General features: G+C 47.5%; 2 protein-coding genes across 23 annotated transcripts in view; one reads left to right on the top strand and one right to left on the bottom strand.

The window, feature by feature from the left end:
* The window catches only part of Camk2b (calcium/calmodulin dependent protein kinase II beta), an 87935-nt gene extending 86133 nt beyond the window's left edge, over positions 1-1802 (top strand). For 13 of the 17 annotated variants that reach the window (XM_034509295.2, XM_034509287.2, XM_034509288.2 and 10 more), the window contains 4 exons: positions 583-658; positions 745-839; positions 1022-1255; positions 1562-1802. In XM_034509295.2, the coding sequence (XP_034365186.1) occupies positions 583-658; positions 745-839; positions 1022-1254 (404 nt within the window). In that variant the 3' untranslated portion in view covers position 1255; positions 1562-1802. The remainder of the gene's footprint in view (positions 1-582; positions 659-744; positions 840-1021; positions 1256-1561) is intronic. The other 4 variants (XM_076938165.1, XM_076938167.1, XM_076938169.1 and 1 more) reach the window with 1 other exon arrangement.
* Positions 1803-5624: 3822 nt separating this feature from the next.
* Ykt6 (YKT6 vesicular SNARE protein) overlaps positions 5625-22232 on the bottom strand; it is a 39063-nt gene continuing 22455 nt past the window's right edge. For 5 of the 6 annotated variants that reach the window (XM_076938175.1, XM_076938174.1, XM_076938173.1 and 2 more), the window contains 8 exons: positions 20133-20193; positions 19264-19501; positions 13833-13915; positions 11965-12065; positions 10804-10908; positions 10471-10536; positions 8605-8706; positions 5625-7403 (listed from right to left, as the gene is read on the bottom strand). In XM_076938175.1, coding sequence (XP_076794290.1) covers positions 7368-7403; positions 8605-8706; positions 10471-10536; positions 10804-10908; positions 11965-12065; positions 13833-13902 — 480 coding nt within the window. In that variant the 5' untranslated portion in view covers positions 13903-13915; positions 19264-19501; positions 20133-20193 and the 3' untranslated portion in view covers positions 5625-7367. Of the gene's footprint in view, positions 7404-8604; positions 8707-10470; positions 10537-10803; positions 10909-11964; positions 12066-13832; positions 13916-17128; positions 17366-19263; positions 19502-20132; positions 20194-22232 lie in introns of those variants that run through there. The other variant, XM_034509103.2, reaches the window with a different exon arrangement.

Consider the following 22232-nt stretch of genomic DNA (forward strand, 5'->3'; position numbering starts at 1 on the left):
GAAGAGTCTCAGGCCATCTTGTCCTTTGCTCATAAGCTACACTGACTGCCACTGGTGCTCATATCCAAAAACCCTGAAGCCTCTGACCATGCCTACTGGTGATGGCTCTCCCCTGAGAGCTGTTGGGGGCGGGGGGAGGGTGCATTAACTGAACAAGGCACTGTTAAAAGCTAAAGCAGAAGAACAGGGCAGGGGCGAGGCTGAATGAAAGTCCGGCAGTAGAGATGGATTATGGGCAGGCTTTTCCCCCATCTGTAGTTTTTTTTGACATTTTCTAATCGGGATAGGGTATTTGCATCTTATGAACATTTTATGTGATAAACGGCTATTGCATGTAGAAATGAGGAAGCCATTGGAGGCACAGGAGGGCCCAGTATGATCAAGACAATGTGGGTACAGGTGCCAGAGCCTGGACGTCCTTTCTAGAGAGGACAAACCTGAGCCAGGGTGGGAGCAGCTGTATGTACACCATCTGTAGCTCCTGATCTTCCAAGGCCCCTTATCTGGGCTCTGCTGGAGGTGGGGATGTCCACAGCTGTGACTGGCTAGTGCCAGGTGGTCATCCCTGTTTTCTCCCTGCAGCCCGGAAGCAGGAAATCATCAAGACCACAGAGCAGCTCATTGAGGCCGTCAACAATGGCGACTTTGAGGCCTATGCGTGAGTCTCCGGGGGGGTTGGGGTGGGGGGTTATGGAGGGCGAGGATGGAGGATGGGGCCCCTCCTCACTTGGGTTTGGCCCCCAGGAAAATCTGTGACCCAGGCCTGACCTCATTTGAGCCTGAAGCTCTGGGCAACCTGGTCGAAGGGATGGATTTCCACAGATTCTACTTCGAGAACCGTGAGTGAAGAGGCTGGGGGAGAGGGGCATGAGGGGGAGACACCATCAGGAGGGTCCCTTAACCCCTCAGTCAGTGGTACCCATCCTTCCTGTGGCAGCCCCCATGAAGGGGACTCAAGGTGGGAGGGGTGGGAGGTCTCTGTACTTGGTGCTGTCAGTTCAAAAGACCTGCTTGTCCACAGTGTTGGCCAAGAACAGCAAGCCGATCCACACGACTATCCTGAACCCGCACGTGCACGTCATTGGGGAGGATGCTGCCTGCATCGCCTACATCCGCCTCACACAGTACATTGATGGCCAGGGCAGACCCCGGACCAGCCAGTCCGAAGAGACCCGTGTGTGGCATCGCCGCGACGGCAAGTGGCAGAATGTACACTTCCACTGCTCGGGCGCTCCAGTGGCCCCACTGCAGTGAGGTGAGTACCTGGAGTGTGGCCCAGCGCTGTGTGGGGTACCCCGATGGGTGAGCTGATGAGGCCAGAAGGGCTGCACAAGCCAGAGCTTGGCGGGTCAGGGTGGGTCCTGAAGTTGACTTATAACCATTAACCCATGGCAAAGGCAGCCTAGGAAATGGGTGGGGGTAGCAACTGCCTCTCCTGGCAGGCTCCTTCCAGAGAGGACATTAACTTACTGGATTCCTACCAGAACCTTTTCCAAATAGCAAAGGCTTGGGTGGTTAGGGTGGTATGTTGTGCTGAGGAAGGCGACCTGCCCCGTTTCAGAGCTGCGCCTGGTTTCACCGGACAGAGTTGGTGTTTGGAGCCCAGCCGCCCTCGGGCGCACGGCCTGCCTGTCGCATGTTTGTGTCTGCCTCGTCCCCTCCCCTGGTGCCTGTGTCTGCAGAAAAAAAACAAGACCAGATGTGATTTGTTTTTAAAAATAAGATGATGACAACGACAACCACACGCAAACAAAACAAACAAAATATTGGCATCGGATGAAATGGAAAACAAACAAACAAACCTAAAGAAAGGAAAAAGCTGTAAAAAATCTGGCATTTGTGGGGCCACCCCCCACCTAAGCTCCACATGTGTCTGTTGCGCTCCTGGCTTTGGGGACCCTCAGGGCGTGAATGTGCCCGTGCCGACCGTGTTAGTCTGTAGGTACCGCATTCACCCCACACCTTGGGCGTCTGCATCCTTCCTTCCATGCATGGGCCCCATGTGCTAACCTGGCTGTTGTGGTGTCAGGTGTCTTGGGAAGGGCTGGGGGCTGCCTCCTTTCCTGCTAGTTGTGCCTGAGAGTTGCTGCTGTTCCTGCTTTTCCCCACCCGTCCCTCATCCCGTGAAGGGCTGGGAGGGTGCTCCTCTAGCCAAGGACCTACCTTTGCCCCCATGGAGTGTGTAGAATCTTGTCCTCAAGGTCATCAGAAAAGATCCTGGGCTCTCAGATCCGGTTCTTGGGGAGGGAAGTCTAGAGGGAAGGTCATATCTTGCCTCCAAGACTCTTGCCTGGCAGGGGTTGGTGAAGAAGGCACGCTCGCTGCAGTGCCTACCCATCTAGCTATGAAGAGAGGACTGGGCAGAGGAAGGCCTCCTTCCTGTTTGGGGTACTTGTCCCTTCCTGCCACCAGCAGCTGAGCAACAGTGACCCACCCCTGGCCTGGGCAGTTCCTCTCTGAAGTTGGCAGCAGACCCTAATGAAGACGGAGAACCTGAGATACCTGGATGGATGCTGGGAGCAGGCCAGGCTGCGTCTAGGATATTTGTCCACTGAGCTTGGAGTCTGGGTGCTCAAGACTTGTTTAAATGTTGCAGAATGTGGTAAAGAGGGGCCAGAAGTGGGGTTTTAGGTTTCTGGGCAATGCAGGTCATACAAGTGTTTGATGAAATGGGAGTGCTTTCCTGACCTGGGCCTAGAGAAGAAGCCAGAGCATGTGCCGGCTAGAGGCACATGGAAGGCCAAAATTGGTTAGGACTGTATTATGTGAGGTCCTTCCAGGTAGGCCAGAGACACAGCTTAGAGAAAAGGCAGGCTGGGGGCAGAGATATATGGGTGTGGGGCCTGGATACCAGTAGGTGGAGGGAGGGTCCATTAGGACAGTGTGCCACTTCCAGGGCCCAGTGGTGCTCCTAGTGCCAGCTGCCTGGACTCATTGTGGGTAGCCCTGGCCCTTGGTGACAGGGAATCATCAAGGCTGGACATGTTACAAAGTCAGGCTAGGAAAATATGAAGCCGGGTTGGGTGGGGGTGGTCAGAGGCTTTGATTGCAGAGGTCCATGGGCCTCCACCCCAATGCTGCCCACTTTAAATTCACGTCATTTTCAACCAGGATTTTCTTTATCTTTTACTACAAATCAAGCCAAGGGAGGGGCATGAAGTGGGGAACGGGACACAGGATCCTAACTGCAAGGGGACTGTCCACCTCCAGACACTCAGTGGATACCACCTTTCATCCACACTGTGCCCAGGACAGCTGTCCCCTACCCATGGACACAGGGTAAACACCTGCCAGGCTCCACTTGAGTGGCCCAAGGCCATGGGACAGTGGCAGGGCTTGCCACGGACAGTGTGAGGCCCTATGGCCTGCCACCCTGGCATTCTGGGGTCTCCTTTCGTCTCCCACCCACCTTGTTATCTCTACAAAGCTGCCTGTCTGGGATAATTTGGGGATTTTTTTTTCTGGGGGACAATTCTTTTGCATGACCCTCTAAAGAGCAGGGCGCTCCTGCTCTCCTGGCTAGGTGTTCGCAGGTGGTGGCGTCGACCGCTGGCCAGTGCTGTAACGTGTCACTGCCTGCAGTACTGGTGGCCCTCCTCTCTTCTCTCTTTTTGCTGAGTTCCATTGTCTTTTCTTTCTGAGCCTTGTAGGTGTACAAAACTTATTCTTATTTTGTTCTGTCTCGGGAAACTGCAAATAATAACAATAAAAAAAAAAAAAAAAAAAAAGGACAAATTGTTTCCAGTACAGCTGAGTACTTTATGCTGGGACCCTACCAATTCCCGGCCACAGAATACAAACCTACTTGTCCCCTAGCCCAGAGGTGGCGTAGGACCCTCCCCTGATGGTGAAGGTGGAAGGACATGGGGTCCTAAGCCCCTTCGGGGTGATCAGTAGGGCATAGCTTTTTCTTTACCTTAAAACCTGTCCTTGCCCACCATCCTAGTAACCAGAAGGGTAGCCTTCAGAAAGGGCAGCCGCTGCTCCAGGAAGAGCCCCAGGTCTGACATCCAAGCATCCTCCTGGGCCCCTTGCACACCCTTTCTATTGATATATTGACTGTTCTAGACATGGTCATGTGCTAAGTAACCCCCAGTCTGTTCCCACGGGTTATGCAGGCATACTGCACCAGACAGCATTTACATTAGGTCGCCATCTAATGGCAGGTAGAAGAGAGGTCCAGTCAGAGTGCTCGAGTCCAGGATCTTAACCAAGAGCAAAGGGACTCCAAGAGCCAGGACCCAAGAGCGCCAAGGCCACAGCCAAGTGCTGGGGCTGTGGGCCAACTTCGTCCTGGCTGCTGAGAGGCTCATCCCCAGGCTTTCCTTGTATTTTCAGTCTAAGCATGGGGCAAATCTTTCCCAGAAATCTCTGCTAGGTCTGTCCTGTCTTCAATCTTTGCTCAAAAGTCTGCAAAGATGAGCCCCTATACCCACAGTCCTAGCCAGTATGAATAGGGAGGCCCAGGGAGTCCAGAACTGGCCAGCGCTACCCCCAACTGCCTCTCCCATTTCAAGCATCTGTTTCTGAACATCTTCACTCTCCCTAACAGTCTCTGTGGGCTACACCTAGAGGAGTGCTCACAGGTACATAGGCAAGCAGGTGGTAGGTAAGTCTCAAGAGCTAATACAAAACAATGTAGGCCAGTGCCCACAGGTGCAGCAGCAATGGGCCCTCTATCTAGGGTTCCAGCTTCCTATCAGCTGTAATTGGAGGAGTGTTTCCAGGACGGGCCTCCCTCAGGAAGGCAACATGTTGCAGAGCCTGAGCTGCCACCATGCATTATTCCTGAAGCCTTTCTGTGAGTGTCGGACGGCAAGGCAGGCAGCAGTTTTCGGGGCAGTACCCAGGGTTAGCCATCTGGTACTGGGCTGAGCACTAGGCAAGAGACACTCTTGAGGAACATTTCATCCATCACTTTTGAACAGCACTTACTTTGAACAAAGCTCCTTAGGCATCTGTCACTCCAAGAAGGCTCACGTTACTCTGAACACTACCAGATCTACAGATCAGGAAAAGGTAGCACACTGGATCCAGGGCTGCTAGCCCCAGCCAGGCAGATGGGGTCTCTGATGACAAGGACACCAAAGACAGACTACAAGGCCTAGCTGACCTGCTGAGGCAGAGGAGGGAGAGGCCTCAGACCACTAATTGCTAGCCACTGAGGACACTTCAAACTCAAAACCGTACTCTAGATTTGAATAGTCCTATGCTGACCCTCACAAATTACCCGTGCCCCTCGGGAGTAAGGAATCCCCCCCAAACCCTCTTAAGTTTCCCAAGCTTGGCAGAGGGCTAGGTCGCTTGCAGCCAGCCTGCACTGAATGGGAAGTTGGGCAAAACAAAGCCTCCTCTCCAGGACTCTACTGCTAAGAGGCAGCTCACCCAGGCAAGTTTTTCAGTGTGCAAAAAACAGGGTTCTGAGATGGCAAGGCTACTCCAGAGCTTCCTCACCTGCTTAACAAGAAAAAGGAAATAACATTCCTACCAGAAAGGTCTGGAGGTCCAGCCAGGACAGGATCTTAGTATCCACAGGAACAAAGTACCTGGTGTCTTCCCACCCCTCACTGGCTGAGTTGGGAGCAGAGGTTTCCCTGAAGCTAAAAGTAAACACAAGACAGTACTGAATTTCAAAAGACAATTTTATTTGGACAGAAACCTTCAAACAGAATATAGAGAAATTAGGCATTATTAAAATACACTCTCGCCAAGTGATTTAGCATTAGAATATAATGGGGGAACAGGAAGCACATGGCAACTCATCCGCTTCGGGGCAAGTGAGACCCTGTAGGGCAGCCATATGTAGGCAAAGGTTACCTTTTCCCCACAAACTTCTACTTCCGCCCACCTCTACTCCTCCCCAGTACCCCCAGAGCAACACGAGAAAGAGGCAGCACCCCAGTCCATTTATTACACCTCAAGTGCCAGCAACACACTGGATCTGTGCTGTCCAGGGGCCCTGGGTTGGAAAGGTCTGTGGCAGTGGGAAAATTACATGGACAGGCCAGTCCAGGGGGGAGCCTGAGCCCTTTGGCTCCAGAGAAATAGACAGGTACACCAACTACTGGGGATTTTTGGAAGCCACAGTAGATATCCCCCCTCCCCATATAGACACTCTGAGGGCAGCTCAGCAGGCTCAGGGTAAGGATCATCAGAGTGAGACAGCTCCAGCTCAAAAATCAGAGGCCAACGTCCCAGCAGTGGCTTTTGGGCAGACAGGGTCTCTCAGATAGTTTGTGCACAGCAGAACATGAAGAGGTGATGTGAAATCTGAAATATTTTGAGTCCATGTAGGCTGTGCTGGCAGTGGTACCAGCTCAGACCAACCCCTCAACATCCTCCACCCTGCAGCTGTCTCTGATTAGGAAGGGGCTTGTAGGCCAGAACTGGACAGACCACAGGTGGGCATTGACATGTTCAGGCTGCTGGCACTTGTCCTGGTACCCACAGGAATAACTTGTCCCAACATGCAAGCTCCAGGCAGTTGTCAAAACAACCTTGTGGACACAGAGACAAATAAAACCAGCTTTGAGAGATGACAGCACCCACTACTTTGATATTGATGTTCAAAGTCCAACTGGAAGTCTAGGTGAGTGTTTCTCCATACTAGACAGCTGAAGGCACCTGTGTCTGCTTCTTCCCCAAAGATGGACACTCCCAGCTGACCCTCCCAATGCCACAACAGCCCCAGCCTGCTCTCAGTCTGCTAGCTGATAAACTGTTACTTATACATGCTGCCCAGCTTAACCCATTCTAAGTACCTCCCACAAGTCATTTTTGTGGTACTGGATGAAGGTACTTAGCGTGGGCCCTGGCCCTGTCAGATGACAGTCCTAGCAAACAGGCAAACTAAACATGTAAGACCCAGTGACCACTGCCTTTTACAGGCCATGGCGACCTTCTCCCAGCCCCCACAGTACAAGGTAATAGAACGTTGGAGTGTTCAAACTGTGCCCACCTCGGCCCTATCCCCGAGACCCTCCCCCCACCCCGCTCACTGGAGAGTTAATATCGTTAATACACAAATGAAATCCTAAGTCATACCAAGGATCAGGAAAAAGATTCCCTCCCACAGAGCCTTCCACGATTAGCTGAGAATAAGCCCTTCAGCACCTGTAAGAGCCACTTAAGAGTTTATGGTTTCATTTTCCCAACATTACATCTTTGAGGACCTCAAATTCTTTCCCAAAGTCACAACCACACATACGAACTTCAATGTTCCCACCCTTAAATCATCCCTCCATTCCTCTTGGGAACTTCAAAATAAAAGCAGCCAGTCTGCCTGGCTCCAGATCCTCTTCTAGGACACTGCTGTCTCCAGGGGCTGATGTGACGCGACGGTCCAGCGCCTGCCTCTGTGGGCTACGTCACATGATTGCACAGCATGAGTTTTGTTTCCGGGCCTTGAAAGAAACAAAACAAAACAAAACAAAACAAAAAAAAAAACAAAAAAAAAAAGAGGCTGAAGAGTGCCAAGGAGGGCAGGAGGTCCAAAGGGTGCTGAGGAGCTGGGGTGTGGGGAATGAAGCAATCAGAGAAAGTAAAACCAACCAAAGGGAAGGCCCTTGGGGCTTCAAAGGGACCTGCACACATGACCTGACTGCCTCCATTGCTGGGCTGGGCTCCTAACAATTTTTGTTACACCCTACTAATATTTTTAATAAATTAATATCGTTCCTTCAATCAGACCATGTATAAGCAAAAGACAAAATAATGGAAACTGGACTAAATACTTCAGCAGTGCTGTAGACTGCCCTGGCCGTCTTCCAGAGAAGCATGGTGCCTGCTCATGTTTGCAGGGCTGCTTTGTACCTGCTCTTGCTTTTTGGTCAAAAGCCACCTTTCTAATCCCACCTGGTCACCTTCCTCCAATATTGCAACTCAACATAAATACACAGAGGCAGACCTATCTCTACTATTGTCCCACAATAGGCCAAAAACACAATGTTGGGGCTGAGGCTTAGCAGTTTAAGAGCACTGGCTGTTCTTCCAGAGGACCAGGGTTCAAAACCCAGCACCCACATCACAGCTCACAACCACCTGTCACTCCAGTTTCAGGGAATTCTGTCTTCCTCTAGCCTCTGTGAGCAGCAGGCATATGTGTGGTGCACATACAATCATGAGACAGAACACCCATATACATTGAACAAAACAACAGAAATGTGCACAACTGGAAATTTAAGTAATGCCTGGAGAGAAGCAGTCAGTCAGTAGGAGGTATCCTGCCAATGGAAAGGAAAGGAATGAGAGAACTAAGAACCACCTCTGAGATGGGAACTGTTGATATCTTAAGGACTTGTGCCCAACTGTTCTCCCAATGGAGGAAGCAGGAAAACCCTGGTGACCAAAGCTGGAACCAATACAGGAAATGGGTGGTAGCTCTGAAACCTGCAAGGCACAGCCTTAGTCAAGCAGCAGAATGCCCGAGTGTGTGTTGCTCATCACTGGGGCTGAGGCACTTGCTTTAAGTTCCCATATCCCAAGGATGGTGCCCAGATCTGATCTTGGTTGAATAAAGGATCAGCCCTAATAAAGAGTGTCAGAGAGACAAGCTGCAGTGGCTTTGCAGGAGGGACACCCAGGAGGGCAGGCAGGGCTACTCACAGTTTTATAGAAGGCTTTCGACTGTGTTCCCAGTACTTCTGATTTGGATACCAAGTCATCAAGCTTCTCGCCTCGCTCTAACAAAGACTCCATAGTGTTGTGCTGGGCAAGAGAGAGAGAGAGAGAACTCTTGGCTCTGCGCAGTAACTGTCTGCCGACAACAGGCCCTTATGGAAGGTTAATGGCTAGAAGTACCTCCTCTGGGCCCCTACCCAACAGACACAACAAGCTCTGAGACCAGTCCCGGAAGATACTCCAGTCAAGTCAATAGCACAGGACCTGGTGGCTTTCCCAGTATTTTTCCCAGCACAGGCTGAGATAAGCACTGCTCCAGGAAAGCTCACATAAAGCACATTTGTATTATACTTGTGTACTATAAGCGCACATGTGCAGAGAGGTTTCTGTGTGACAAGAAAGACATATCTGAGTACTCTATGACCACACTAGGATGGACAATGGCTTTCCCAAATTCACATCCACCCAGAACCTCTGAATGAAGCCATACTTGGAAATAAGGTCTTTTCAAGTGTCATCCATTTAAGAAGCAGTGATGTTAGATTAGAGTGGCCCTAATTACATAACTAGCATCTTCATAAAATCAGAGATGCAGACACAGAGAAAAGCCATGTGATAACACAGGAGAAACTAAGAAACAGTGAGAACTGCCAGCAACTCCCAGAAACCAGAGAAAGGCCTGGAACAGACATTATTCACATGGCCCCAAGAAGGAACCAGCCTGGCCCAGACTTCAACATCAAGGCCCTGCCTCCTATGAGGGACCCCATGGCTGTTGTTTGGAGTCATACAGTTCACAGCTGTGTGTGAGCATCCACAGAAGACAAATATAGTGAGAAAGCTCTGTCATCTGACCCAGGAGCCACAGAGCTACCAAGCACTTGAGATGAGACAAGTCTAATATGTGCTTCAAGTGCAAACAACACATTTCAGAGACTCAGGCTCAGTATGCAGAAAACTTTATTAGTAGGACTGGAGAGATGGCTGGCTTAGTGGTTAATTGTACTGGCTGCTTTTCCAGAAGACCTGGGTTCAATTCCAGCATCCACATGGCAGTTCATAATCATCTCTAACACCAGTTCCAGGGGATCCAATGCCTTCTGGCATATATAACATGCAGGCAAAAATCACCCTTACACATAAAGTAAAAAATTATAAAAGGCAACACTGTATTAATTACTTTCTTATACTAAAGACATGGTGGAAAGATATTTAGATATTCTGGATTAAATAAATAACACCAAATCTCAACAACTTTCCTTTTGTCATTTAAAAATATGACTCCTTCGAAATTCAGAATTACACACACATATCATATATGTAATAGATTACATGCTCACTGACAGCACCATGACAGGAAGCATGCGCCCCGAGACGAGCTTTAGTCTGTCAGCACTACAATCTCTGCCTTGTGGAAACAGGAGCACAGAGATGGAGGCCTCTGAAGAGCAGTCAGGCTGGCTGGTTCGTTTCCTTCCCCAGACAGCCACTGGCAGACAGCTGTACATTTGTGTGAGTGGTACCAACTGAGGAATAAGCCAAACTGTCCTTTATTCCTGTGCACAGCTCAGCAATTCATATAGCATACAACGTCAGCTGAAGACTAGGGCTACAGTCCACTGGCAGAATGATCACTAGGACTACACTGATTCCCCACCTGGTTCCCTCCAGTAGAGGATACTGTGAACTACGAGGGGGTATACAGGGAGAGTAATGAAGCTGGTGGAGTGGCAGCCAGCATTTCCTGAAGCATGCTGTGGCTATTATTAAAGTAAGAGCGGATTCTGTGTCTGGTCAGTGGCACATGCTGTGCTTTGGTGCTCATGTTTGCCCTCTACCTTTCCTGCTTACCAGAATGATTTTGGTCTCATCCAGTTCGGCCTGTACTTTACTCATGGGATCAGCTTCTCGGGGGTTCTAGGAAAGAGCCAAAATAAAATCAAGGTTGAGACTGAAGTAGTTACCTATAAGCAAACTTGAACTAAGGAAACTACCAATTCTCACAATAAAAAGGCACAGAACAGAGAGCTCAAAACCTAGAGTTATCTGTCTTAAAAATATTTCTCTGTGTTTTTCAAACAGATGATTCGCCTGTGCATCAGCCTTGAGGTACCATGGTTATTGACCTTTTCCAGATCACATAGCTTCTGGGCCAGTCTCTAGAGAACATTGTTTTTAACTCACCTGGTATCTACTAAGGTGACCATCCAAGGCTGTGTACTGGATTGTGGCAGGGGACCCTACTGGCCAGTCTATTCTATCGACCTGCTTGGAGAATTCATCTAGTACCTGCAAAACAAAAGAGATCCAATCTATCTCCCACCAGCTTCCCAGTGCCTTCGGTGAAGCCCCTTTACCAACAGCACTCATCCCAGCTGAGGTTCCTGGGCTCCCCCGAGTACAAGGACATCAAATGGCAAGGGAACAGTCTAGGTTCAAGTTCCTCTTTTCAAATGTTTATGATTAAAACATATTTAAGTAGCCTAGAAGCAAAGATAAAGTGTGCCCAGTGTACAGTAAGCTTTACCTGGGGAATGATGAAGTATCCTCATTTTACACTAGCCCTCTAGTTTTACAAACTTCAAGATAGTGAGCTTGCTGGGCAGTGGTGGGAAATGCCTTTAATCCCAGCAATCAGAAGGCAGAAGCAGGTAAAAGCTGAGTTTGAGGCCAGCCTGGTCTACACAGAGAAAAACCTGTCTTGAAAAGCCAAAAAAAAAAAAAAAGTGAGCTGGTTCTTTGGATGTGCCTAAAAGTGCTTCAATGCTATGAGGAACAGGACAGGACAGCACTTCCTGTCTCGGGTTTGCAGTGAGACATCACTGGGCCCTGAACGCCGTGCAGTGGACAGGAACTGGTGTGCTGCCACATGCACAGCACTCAGTACTCAGGAGACAGAGATGGGTGAGATTCTCAGTTTGAGGCCAACTTGGTCTGCATTATGAGTTCCAGGCCAGACAAGGATACACAGTAAGATACTATCTCAAATACAATCAAACTAACTCCAGGAAGCCATTGACCTCCACCAGGGGAGAAAGCTGTAGTGACTGCCTGCAGGAACAACAGGAAGAGAACACGGAACCTTCAGCAGAAGCACAGGCAGAGGCTGGCAGCAGTGGCCCTATTCCAGAGAAGTAATGTAACCCAGCACAGGAGCACAGATTACTTGAAGGCCAGAGTCAGCACCAAGGAGGAAATATATATAGGCAGCGACTTCAAATGTCTCCTGACTTGGGTAGAAGGATGATGAAAGTGTGGCCTCCAGCACATTCACCCCTCATGCCTAAGGCTCTGCACCCATCACGTCCCACTGCTGACATCCCAGTCTACTCCAACAACACTCACCTTCTCCAGCAAGGTGAAGGCCACTCTGGAAGGGTATTCGCTGTCAGCAATGACCACACCTGCCAGACTGTCGCTCCGGACGTAGACATGGCAAAGATACTCTACAGAGACAAGAGATCTCATATAAGATGAGGGCTTCAGACTGTTTTGAATCTACCAATGCATTATAATGCTGGTTCCTACTTTTTAGTTCAAACAGCCACTCTGAAACAATTCTGAAACTCAACTGCTCTGAGTGAGGTCTACTAGGAGGCTCTTCACCTCGGGCCACACCCAGGAGCTCTGACTAATATCCTAGATTCCCTGATACTATGGGTGTAGCAAGATCAAAATGAGCTGCCAGGGATGAAAAACATTCCAAAGACAATGTCCCTGGGAGCAACTCCATGTCACTGGCATTAGCCCAGGCCAGGTTGGCTATGTCTTGGCAATTTATGGCCCTCCCCAGCTCTGTGCTGCTCCTAAATTGAGGGAACATCAGACAAGACAAGCTGCTTCTCCTTTCTTAAAATAATCTCGTCAGGGTGGCTGAGAATTAGAAAATGACCTCCTACGGTTTCAATCCCTGTAATAAGACAACATGGTTTGACCTACTCTAGCCTGTGCTGGGTGGCCAGGAGGAATTGTCTAGAAAAAGCCCAGGCAGTCCTGGATGAGGTCTCTAGTGTTATTGCACTAAAGCTACCGTGTGATTAGAGGGAATGGTTTGCAGAAAAGCCTCTGAAAATAATCACAGTCCACAGGACTGTTGATTTTCATCACTTGAAAGGATTCAGAAATGACATGGCTAACCCCATCTCCAAGACAAAAGAACTTTGGATGAGAGCTTACAAATAACCTCTTGTTTATGGATCTGACCCAGAAGATCCCAATGTTAAACAGGAAAAAAAAAAAAAAAAAAAAAAAAAAGCAAGCGGAAAAGAGTGTACCCTGGAATCTGAAAGAAGCAGAGATCAATAAAAACAGAGAGGAGGTGGGATGAGAATTATAATCTTATTTTATATACATTCCCAAATAAGAAAGAACCAAACATGGAGTCAGTTTCCATAGAAACTGAGAAGCTTGCCAGTGTGAGGGATAGTCTTTAAGTGTCTACTGAAGGGTAGACAGTAGGAAGGAGAGAGAACACTGACAGTCACAAGTCCTTTTCACTTCTGTGGGAGTCACAGGACAGAAACTGTTCACAGAGAATATACAGCCAGTATCGATGATCAGTGATCTCTCATCAATTCAGGTACTCTATCCTGGGGCCACTGCTTATGAGAAGTCATCTTTGTTTATGTGAAGAAATTCATGTAACTTCAAATTGGTCTGTGAAATGTATGAGTCTAAAATAAATACCCCAAACTGATATCCAAAACCTGAATTATGAAATAAAGGAAAGATCCTGCCTTAGAAAGAAAGAAACAAAGAGAGAGAGACAGAGAGAGAGAGAGAGAGACACAGAGAGAGAGAGAACGAGACAAAGAAAGAGAGAAAGAAAGAAAAAAAGAAAGAGAGAAAGGAAGGAATCTTAGGAACACGGTAATTACCTCACAAGTACTAGCCAGAAACCCTCTTTTGAAGGCTCTATAGAATGTGAGGCTGCCGATGGCCCAGAGAATCAGCTCCTACCACTGCTCAGCCAGCCGGGCTGGGGCAGGCAGAGCTGGAGTGTAACATACAGTGAGTGTAAGCTGTGTAAGCACAGTTGCACAGCAAGTATGCAGTAAGCATGGACCAACCCTCGGTTTCGTGCTCTTTATAAATAGGAGAAGCAAGGAGAGGACATGCATAGTGGAGGAGCACAGTCCTGGGAGCAATCACTAGGTACAGGCAGCACTGTGGGACAGCCAGGCCAGCACTCAGAAGGGCGTGACTCCTCTTACCTTGTTCTTTGACAGAAGCTCTGCTGCCTTTCGCTGAGCGTTCCACAATCAGTTGACTTGTAAAGGTCATGAATTCCTGAACACTAGGAAATACAACACACACTTATAACCTTCTTTCGGTCACACTGTCCCCAACACTATGGAAAGGGACCTCTGAGGTTCTCCTGGTTTTATTCATTCCCTTCTAACCTTACAAACAGTAATAAACCCAATGTAAATGAACACGAATTATATACCACCATTCATGTCACACCTGTGTACAACAAAGCAGCCAGAACAACCCACTTCCAGGTGTCTGAGAAATCTTTAGGCTACAGTTATTTTAATATTTCACTGAAAACATGATTTGGGGGTCCAGTGAAATGGCTCTTTGGATAAAAGCACCTACTGTCAAGCCTGGAAACCTGAGTTTGGTCCCTAGAAGCTACATAGTGAAGAAGAGAAATGACTCCTACAGGTTGTTCTCCAACCTCCATAGCATCCCATGATGCACTCACATCCACACAAACACAGGAAATACAAATGTGACTGAAATCTTAACAACATGCCTGCGGTCTAGTGTCAAAGCAGAAAGCACTTCCTGTACTACTTTCTAAGAAGCTGGATAAATAAAATACACTACTCTAGAAAAACACTAATGATAAAAACTGTCAGGCAGAAGCACACCAATTAGTGCTGTGACCACACGACAGACCTACGTGGTGAGAGCTAGCTGAGGTCTGCTGAGGCCCTGGACACTGTGGAGGAAATGGGAAGAAACGGCTTGGTCAAGGCAGAAGTGGGAGTAGCTCCTATGAAGTTGCAACAGTGGTTTATCATGGGCCCAAGGAGAGGTGTGAATCTGACCAGAATAGGAGAATCCCAGGAGCGGGTCCAGCCGAAGGACAGGTGAGAAACCTTCAACTGGAGATGCATGATAAAGGGCAGCCAGGGCCATCAGTACAATGTTGTTCATTTTTTGAGGCACAGTCTATGTGGCTATTCTGGAACTCTTACATAGACCAGGCTGAGCAATCCACTTGCCTCTGCCTCCCAAGTGCTGGGACTAAAAGTGTGCACTACTGTATCCAGCACTACAGTATTCTTAACTGCTATATCTAAGAATTCAAGTCTTACTAGGTGTCACCCAAATTACTGTGCTGACCTCGATAGTAAAATCGAGATTGGTGTGATAGTTTAAAATGAGTTAATATATATAAAGCACTTGAAACACTACCTGGCACATAATATACTACTATTATTATCATGAGGGAATGACATGGTTAAAATAATCACAAAAAACACTCTTTAATTTCCTTTTTAACCCTCAAGAAAACTAAAACAATATCTAGAGCAAGCTTACAGCCATGTGATTAGGACTATTCCTAGTGCACTCGTTATCAGAGACATTAGTAATGATGGTGACATGAAAGGTAAGAATGAGGGGCTCACTCAACTGGAACATATGTCTCTTTGCTTCACTGCTAGTCATCTGACACTAAATAACATAAGGATGTCAAAGAATGAGATAGCAGCACCGTGAAGCTCTGAGAATCCTCCATATCAACTGAAAGAGAGAAAACTGAAAAGATCCAGAGGCAAGTTGGCACCGAAGGTTTCATCCCAGAAAAACAACATCAATCCCAGAACAGAGGCCAGGGTACATAAAGTAAGAGTAGCAGGACGAACAGAAGGACACATTTCTACCTTCAGGGAGTACACACTACAGGAAACTGTAAGCTACGTTTCTGTGTATCTACGCATCCATGTGGGTGTCATCTGTGTGCAGATGCATGTGTACATAGAGTTTTTCCTCAGGAGCCATCCACCTTGGTTAAGATGAAGTTGGTTAGGTGCTCAAAGAGTAGGCTTGACCAGGGGGCCAGTCATCATGCCCTGATCCCCAGGGGCCAGTCATCATGCCCTGATCCCCAGGGGCCAGTCATCATGCCCTGATCCCCAGGGGCCAGTCATCATGCCCTGATCCCCAGGGGCCAGTCATCATGCCCTGATCCCCATCATCTTGTCTCTGCTTTCCGAGCTTTGGAAGTACACGCATGTGCCCACGACACCCAGATTTTTTTTTTCCTTTTAATGTATTTGGGATCAAACTCAGGCCCTCGTGCAGCAAGCAGTCTCCTGCTCAAGCTACCTTCCAAGCCCTCAGAAACACCATTCACATAAGTATACTTCACAGCAACTCATGTGCACCAGTGGATGGATGCATAAACAAAACGTCGTGTTTACATAAAACTCAATACTGTATACATTTGAAAGGGAGACAATTTTGGTATCTGCAGCAACATAGACAAACCTTGGGGTCATTCTGCTTAGTAAAGCCAGTAGAACACAAAAGGACAACTAGTGCATATTCCACTTATATGAAGCCTTTAGAACCATCAAAACCTGAACAAGCAAATTTTCCCCAGACTCTGAGACAAGATGACCACAGGTCCTACCCTGTTGGGTCCTTCTCCTTCTGTGTCTGAGTCACTCTGCTCCCTCCCACAAGACTAGGTATCTGTGGAACTTACAATTAAAGCACCTCAGAATCCTTTAAATGACTATAAACAATACAAATTCAGTGGTTCCTGCCAAACTACCAGTGTGGACCCTTTCTGATCATCAAGGCCCAAACACTAAAAAAGAATGAGTTTGACTTATAGCTGAGCCCAACACCCAACCCTTGAGGAATCAATGACTTTCCTCATAAAAGAAATACCTCCATACACCTCATATAGAATTGTTGGAAAGCCCTTTGACCAGCGACTCTCAAACTGCTGGCTGCAACCCCTTTGGTAAACCTCAATCTCCAAAAATACTTACATTACTATTCATAACAGTAGCAAAATTACAGTTATGAAGTAGCCACAAAAATAATTGTATGGTTGGGGGGAATCACCTCAACATGAGTTGGAACTGTATTAAAGGGTCCCAGCACAAGGAAGGTTGGGAACCAATGGCAATGATGAAACATAAAGGTGGCTGTTAAGATTCCAAACACTGGTTAAACCACCAGGTGCGAGGTGGTAGTCATAACACTTATTTCTGAGTGTGGATATCCTAAATCAGAACATTTGGTAGTGCATCTGTAATCCGCACGATTTCCAGTGGTCTTCTAATCTTTCTACAGCAGGGAAATATTGTGGATGGCAGAGCCCTTTACCAGGGAGGGATGTTAATGATTCCTCAGGCATAGCCTGCGGCCCGAGGCTAAAGCCGTGCTCCTCCTTTGAGAGACTTGACTCCCAGCCCTCCTGGACCCAACCTCGGCTCCCCGGCCTCCAGGTCTAGTCACCAGGGCCCGGCCCACCTACCTGGACCTCTGGAAGAAACTAAAAGAAGACACATCGTACGCGGCTTTGAGCAGCACCGCTTTTGGTTCGCCTTTGTAAAGGACACTGAGGCTGTACAGCTTCATGGCGCCGCACCTTTGGGCCGCCGACCGGACCCCAGACCCGCTCACAGGAGCGCGGCCGCAGTCCTTCCGAACAGCCGCGGCCGGCTGCTGACGGGGCCGGACCGGCTTCCTCCGCCTAGCTTGGGACCCACTTCCGGTTCCGGTCGCGGGAGGACGGAAGGCAGACTACGCGCGTGCGCGTGCGTGTATCTAAGCGGCGGGTCGCACTCGCGTCAGCCCGGGTCGGTGCCAGAAGGCTTGGTCTCTGCCTGCGTGGCAGCGCCTTGGCGCATGTTCTCTTCCGGGCTGTTACGCGGGCCCATGCTGGCGGCGGGCAGTGCTGTGCCGTACCGACGCTCTTCCTTCCCCATCCAGCTAGAATAGCAACCTGTAGCTGTCCCTAAGCCCTACTTTTGTTGCATCCTGTATGTCACAGCCAGGCTAACCAACCCTCTTCTCTGGGTATCCCAAGTACAGACGACTAAAAGAAATGTCCTCCATCCTTTCCGTTGCAATAATAAAAATCAGAAACGTCACTGGCTGTGGCCAGGCTCAGCAACCTGACTCGGCACACTTGTTCGACAAGCCAGGCGGCCAGAGGCTGCCACCCAGCCCCATTCACCTGCACTGACACCATGACTCCACAGGCGGCAAATCAGAACCATTTCTGAAGAAAATCTCTTTATCCAAAGTTGTACAGAATTACCAGAATAGTGACCTTGCAGAATGAGATTTGGATTAAGAAAATTGATAGCAAGAGGCAGACCTTGGGCTTCAAACGTGAACACTAAACTGCTTATCAAACTGCCTTCCAGGCACTCTTGGCACCTCTTCCTGCTGTTCTCTGGCTTTACTCAGCCTCCCTTGGCCCCAGGAAGTCTCATCTGGAGATATGTGAACCTCCCAAGCCAAGCTTGTTAATCTGTTGTGAATAACACTGTCTCCCCTCCGTTTCCCCAGCTGTTACCCAGCTTGAATTCAGCCCCAGTACTTCCACACCACAAAAGTGAGGGTCCCCCCTACATCTGTTAAACTCGAAAAATACCCTTTTTGTAGACATGTTGCTAAAAACAATAAACTATCACATTCCAAGTTCTGCTCATTGCAGGTGTTCAACAGCAACGACAATGATTATTTACATCATTATGTTCAATGACAAAAGAAAAAGCAAGAACGCCTCATGGTAAGTTGAAGGTGCCCTCCAGACTGTCAGAAGCAGAGCTTCAAGGGAGGCTAAGATCTGAGCAGGGTCTATAGATTAGATAATAACACTGTATTTTTATTTCCAGCTCTCAGTCACTGCTCTGGCCTTAGAAGAAAATTCTCTGTTTTTCTGAGTAGAAATAGATAAACATTATGTATACAACTTACTCTTGAAGGGTTCATATGCACAAATACCTACATGTAGGTATATCTACGTATATGTATATCTATGGATATGTATATATTTATGTGTCAATGCATGTATGTATATGAACATATTATATATGTATTATAACCTGTATTAGGGTCCTCTAAAGGAACAGATTGATAGGACATATATTTTTTTAAGATTTATTTATTTATTTTATGTGTATGAGTACACCATTGCTCTCTTCAGACAGACCAGAAGAGGGCATCAGATCCCATTGCAGATGGTTGTGAGCCACCATGTGGTTGCTGGGAACTGAACTCAGGAACACGGGAAGAGCAGTCGGTACTCTTAACCACTGAGCCATCTCTCTAGCCCAATAGGACATATATTGAGAGAGCAGACTTGTTACATTGGCTTCAGGATGCTGTCTGTATAAGTAGCCCAACAGCGGCTGTCTCACACTGGAGAAGCATAGAGTCTGCTGTTTACTCAGACTATAAGACTGGGTGCCTCAGCAAACTTAATCTGGTGATGAAAGTTTGAGGATTCCTGGAGAGATTGGTCTTCAGCCTACATTTGAATCCCTAAGTTGGTTTAGGAGTGCCACAGTGACAGGGTAGATGAACAAACTAGGGAGAGCAAAAGCAAGCAAGCAACCAGTAAAGTTTCCTTCTTCCGTATCCTTCTATATGAATTACCTCCAGGAGGTGCTGCCCAGAGTTAAGGTGGGTCTTCCTGCTTCATTTAATCTGCTCAAGGAAGGCCCTCACAGGACTGCCCAGCAGCTTGTGTTGTAGTTGATTCCAGATCCGGTCAAGTTCACAACCAAGGTTATTTGTCAGAATGCCAATGGCAGAGCAAATGCAATAAAGAAGATTTAAGGGATGAGGATGAAGAGTGTCCAGAAATTTCGGTCCTTGTAGTGGTTCAAGAAACCTAAAAATATGAGGAGAGAAAAGCTTGCAAGGGAAATAATTGAAAACACAAGCACAGCATCACTGGTGTGAGATGGTGGAGCTCTTGTGTCCAGCCTCCCCCTGAGTCCTGAGATGTCAGAGAAAAATCCTTTTGCAGAGCAGGAGAGATGGCTCAGTGGGTAAAAGTATCTGCTGCCAAGCCTGATGATCTGAGCTTGATCCTCAGGACCCAATGATGGAAGGAGAGAGCCAAGTCTCACATGCACACAATAGCATACATGTCAGCCCCCTGCATACTCATCCCTGTGTACACAATAATAATATTATAGATAATATGTATTTATAATAAAAATGTTGTGTTTTTTGTGTGTTATTCCACATTTTACCCATGGAGGCCAGTAGAGGGTGTTAGATTCTTAGACTCCCTGAAATTAGAATTACACATGGTTATTAGTTGCCATGTAGGTGTTGGGGACCAAATCTAGACTCTTTGTGAGAGCAGCTGGCTAGTGCTCTTAACCACCGAGTCATCTCTCCAGATCCTAATTTTTAAAAAACCTCTTTGAAAATATATTTGTAATAACAGTGTCCATGACCAAAGACCCAAGTCCTATGTATTTGCCCAGTAGATACATACAGCAAATACCTACCTGCTTCTGAAGCTTTGTCCTGCTCACAAGAAGTGTTTATCCCAGCTGCACAGCAGAGCCCCTAAGAAATCAAGAGGACATTGAAAGGGATTACCTGTGTGGTCAGATTTCTATGAGAGCAGTTGTCAAGATTTAGGTGTGTGAATATATATTAGTGCTAGGTATAGAACCCAGGGCCTCGTTCATAATAAGCAAGTCTCCTCTTCACTGGGATGTCCCAGTTTCCCCTGGACTATGTAGGCAACAGGAAACATAGACATGGTCTGCCACAGATTTTAATTCTGCCACTGGCTATGTCAGGACATGTAGGAGCTTTTGGAATTAGTGAAACAGGTATTTTCAGACTGCCTTCCCTGCATGGGGCTTCCCTGAAGCTGTGTTTGTCTTAGAGTCAGCCTTTCCCGGCTGAGGACTGGCTGTACTGGACAAATGCCAGCCACTTGAAATAGGAATATATGGTCATTTAGGCAGCTTGCTTATCTCATCCATGGTACTTGATGGCTTCAGGTCAGCACAACACAGGAAGTTCAGAAGAGAGGCTTCTGAGAAAAGAGAGAAGCAGGCAGGAGACCCTGCAGGCAATCCTCTTGCTCCACTGCCTGCATGGGCTTCCCTCAGCCTCAGCGTGTGTGGGTCCCACCTGAGAACAGGAGAATACAGAGGCAAGGGGAGAAAATGAGGTATGCCCTCAGAGCTAACACACCAAGCCAAGCTCAGCAGCACCCACAGCAACAGCCATAGAGCAAAAGTCCTCACAAGGAAACTGCACCATGGGCTCTGGATGCCAATGGTCCTCATGGCCTGGCTGGCTCAGTCAAAAAGCCTCTCCTGCTGACCAGACCTCACCATACCAGCACTGGCCATCCAGTGGGCCCCTGCCTCACACTGTGCACAAAAAGCTGCCCTAGGATTTGTGAGAGTAAGAAGCGTTAGAAGAGTAACCAGATCATGCATGGTGCCATGGGAATGCTGGATACTCCAGACATAGTCACAGAAGGGCTGGTGTGTTTGTTAAAGAGTCGGTTTGAAACTTTTAAGGGGAAACCTGCTCTGAGATTGTGTGTCGTAGAAATGACAGGCAAGATTCATCCACAATAATGTAACAAAATGGCTGCCTGAACAAGACTTGAACATGAACAGCACCAGTAGACACACTTACATGGAAGAGGGCCTCACCCATAAATAAAGAACTACAGACAGCTAAGGAATTCGGGGAGCAGGAGAAACTGTGTCTCCCTTTTATGAGTCCCCTAATTGGTTGTCCAATACCAAATGGTCAGCCCTGAAATCATATTCACAAAGTAATACTAACCCAACTGATTAGATTGTAGTGGTGTGTGTGTGTGTGTGTGTGTGTGTGTGTGTGTGTTGATAAGAAGAAAAGGCCACATGTTAAAAAGGGAACAAGGAGAGGGTAGAGGCATGGACGGAGTTTGAAAGAGGGGTGAAAAGGGGAAAATGATGTAATTATCTTTTACTTTAAAAAAATCAGAAATAAAATAAACTATTAGAATAAAATGTGAAGGAACATTTTTAATTTTACAACTTGGGTGTGAAAAACACTTTCTTCAACAAAACCTTAATCCCTCAGATAAGGAAAGACTAGAATCAATGAAAGTAGATAGATACTTCTGTATGATGCAAGACACTATTTACCAAGTTGTAACTTGAGCAGAAACTTGAGTTGTAACTTGCTGGGAAACACAACAACACACTTGGCAAACAAAAGATTGCTAGATATTTTAGATGAAATATAAAAATACTTCCCACAACTGATAGGTAGGAAACAGTTCAATAATGACATAGTTATTAGACAAATAATCCTTAAAAAAAGAAATCCAGAGGAATAGCAAGTTTGGGGAAGAGAGGGTGTGTGTGTGTGTTTATAGTCAAAATAGATGATATACTTAAATGCACATGCCATTATAAAACCCATTACATATGCTAATAAATACTTTTAAAAGAAGAAACACTGGGGCTGGAGAGATGGCTCAGCAGGTAAGAGTACTGACTGCTCTTTCAGAGGTCCCAAGTTCAATTCCCAGCAACCACATGGTAGCTCACAACCATCTGTAATGGGATCCAATGCCCTCTTCTGGT

The sequence above is a fragment of the Arvicanthis niloticus genome, chromosome 7, assembly GCF_011762505.2.
Source record: "Arvicanthis niloticus isolate mArvNil1 chromosome 7, mArvNil1.pat.X, whole genome shotgun sequence".
Classification (NCBI taxonomy): domain Eukaryota; kingdom Metazoa; phylum Chordata; class Mammalia; order Rodentia; family Muridae; genus Arvicanthis; species Arvicanthis niloticus.